We start from the raw sequence: 541 nt of genomic DNA on the forward strand, positions 1-541 counted from the left end.
GAAATAAATTACATTTTAAAATATATTCAAATAGAAAGCAGTTATTTTAAATAGTAAAAATATTTCACAATATTACTGCTTTTGCTGTATTTCTGATCAAATAAATGCAGGTGTGTTATCATGTGTTGTTATAATATTACATTGCTACAGATGAAAGTGTCTGCTTCATAATTTAAATGAGATGTATTTTTGTGACTGTTTAATTTGGTCTGAAAAGAGAATTTAAATGGTCTTTTTCTTTTGCTCCTGCAGGAAGATGCTTCTAATATAACTATTTTAGGTCTGCTGCTTGATTGCAGTTTACCAAAAATGTTCTCCAATCAGCCCCAGGTAAAGAATGCTACATTTACTAACCCTCGAAATGATCTGTAACTCATTCGGTACAAATATTGATCTCACTTTGCCCACTTGAATATTTACAAGTGATCCCAGTTTCAGGCCTGTTCACACCAATTCACAATTTGAATGCATCTGTTCAGACGGACACAAATATTTGCATGCTGTAAATGCACTTTTTTTTTTTTTTTTTTTTTTTTTGGGG

The 541-nt window shown here is 31.1% G+C and overlaps 1 protein-coding gene across 1 annotated transcript in view; it reads left to right on the forward strand.

Annotated features, from left to right (window-relative positions):
• The window catches only part of LOC107700308 (transmembrane protein 131-like), a 60,205-nt gene that overhangs the window by 26,474 nt on the left and 33,190 nt on the right, over nucleotides 1-541 (forward strand). Inside the window, exon 8 of the mRNA XM_016501931.1 lies at nucleotides 253-330. Coding sequence (XP_016357417.1) covers nucleotides 253-330 — 78 coding nt within the window. The remainder of the gene's footprint in view (nucleotides 1-252; nucleotides 331-541) is intronic.

This window comes from Sinocyclocheilus anshuiensis, unplaced genomic scaffold (genome assembly GCF_001515605.1).
Source record: "Sinocyclocheilus anshuiensis isolate Anshui unplaced genomic scaffold, SAMN03320099.WGS_v1.1 scaffold326, whole genome shotgun sequence".
Taxonomy (NCBI): Eukaryota; Metazoa; Chordata; class Actinopteri; order Cypriniformes; family Cyprinidae; genus Sinocyclocheilus; species Sinocyclocheilus anshuiensis.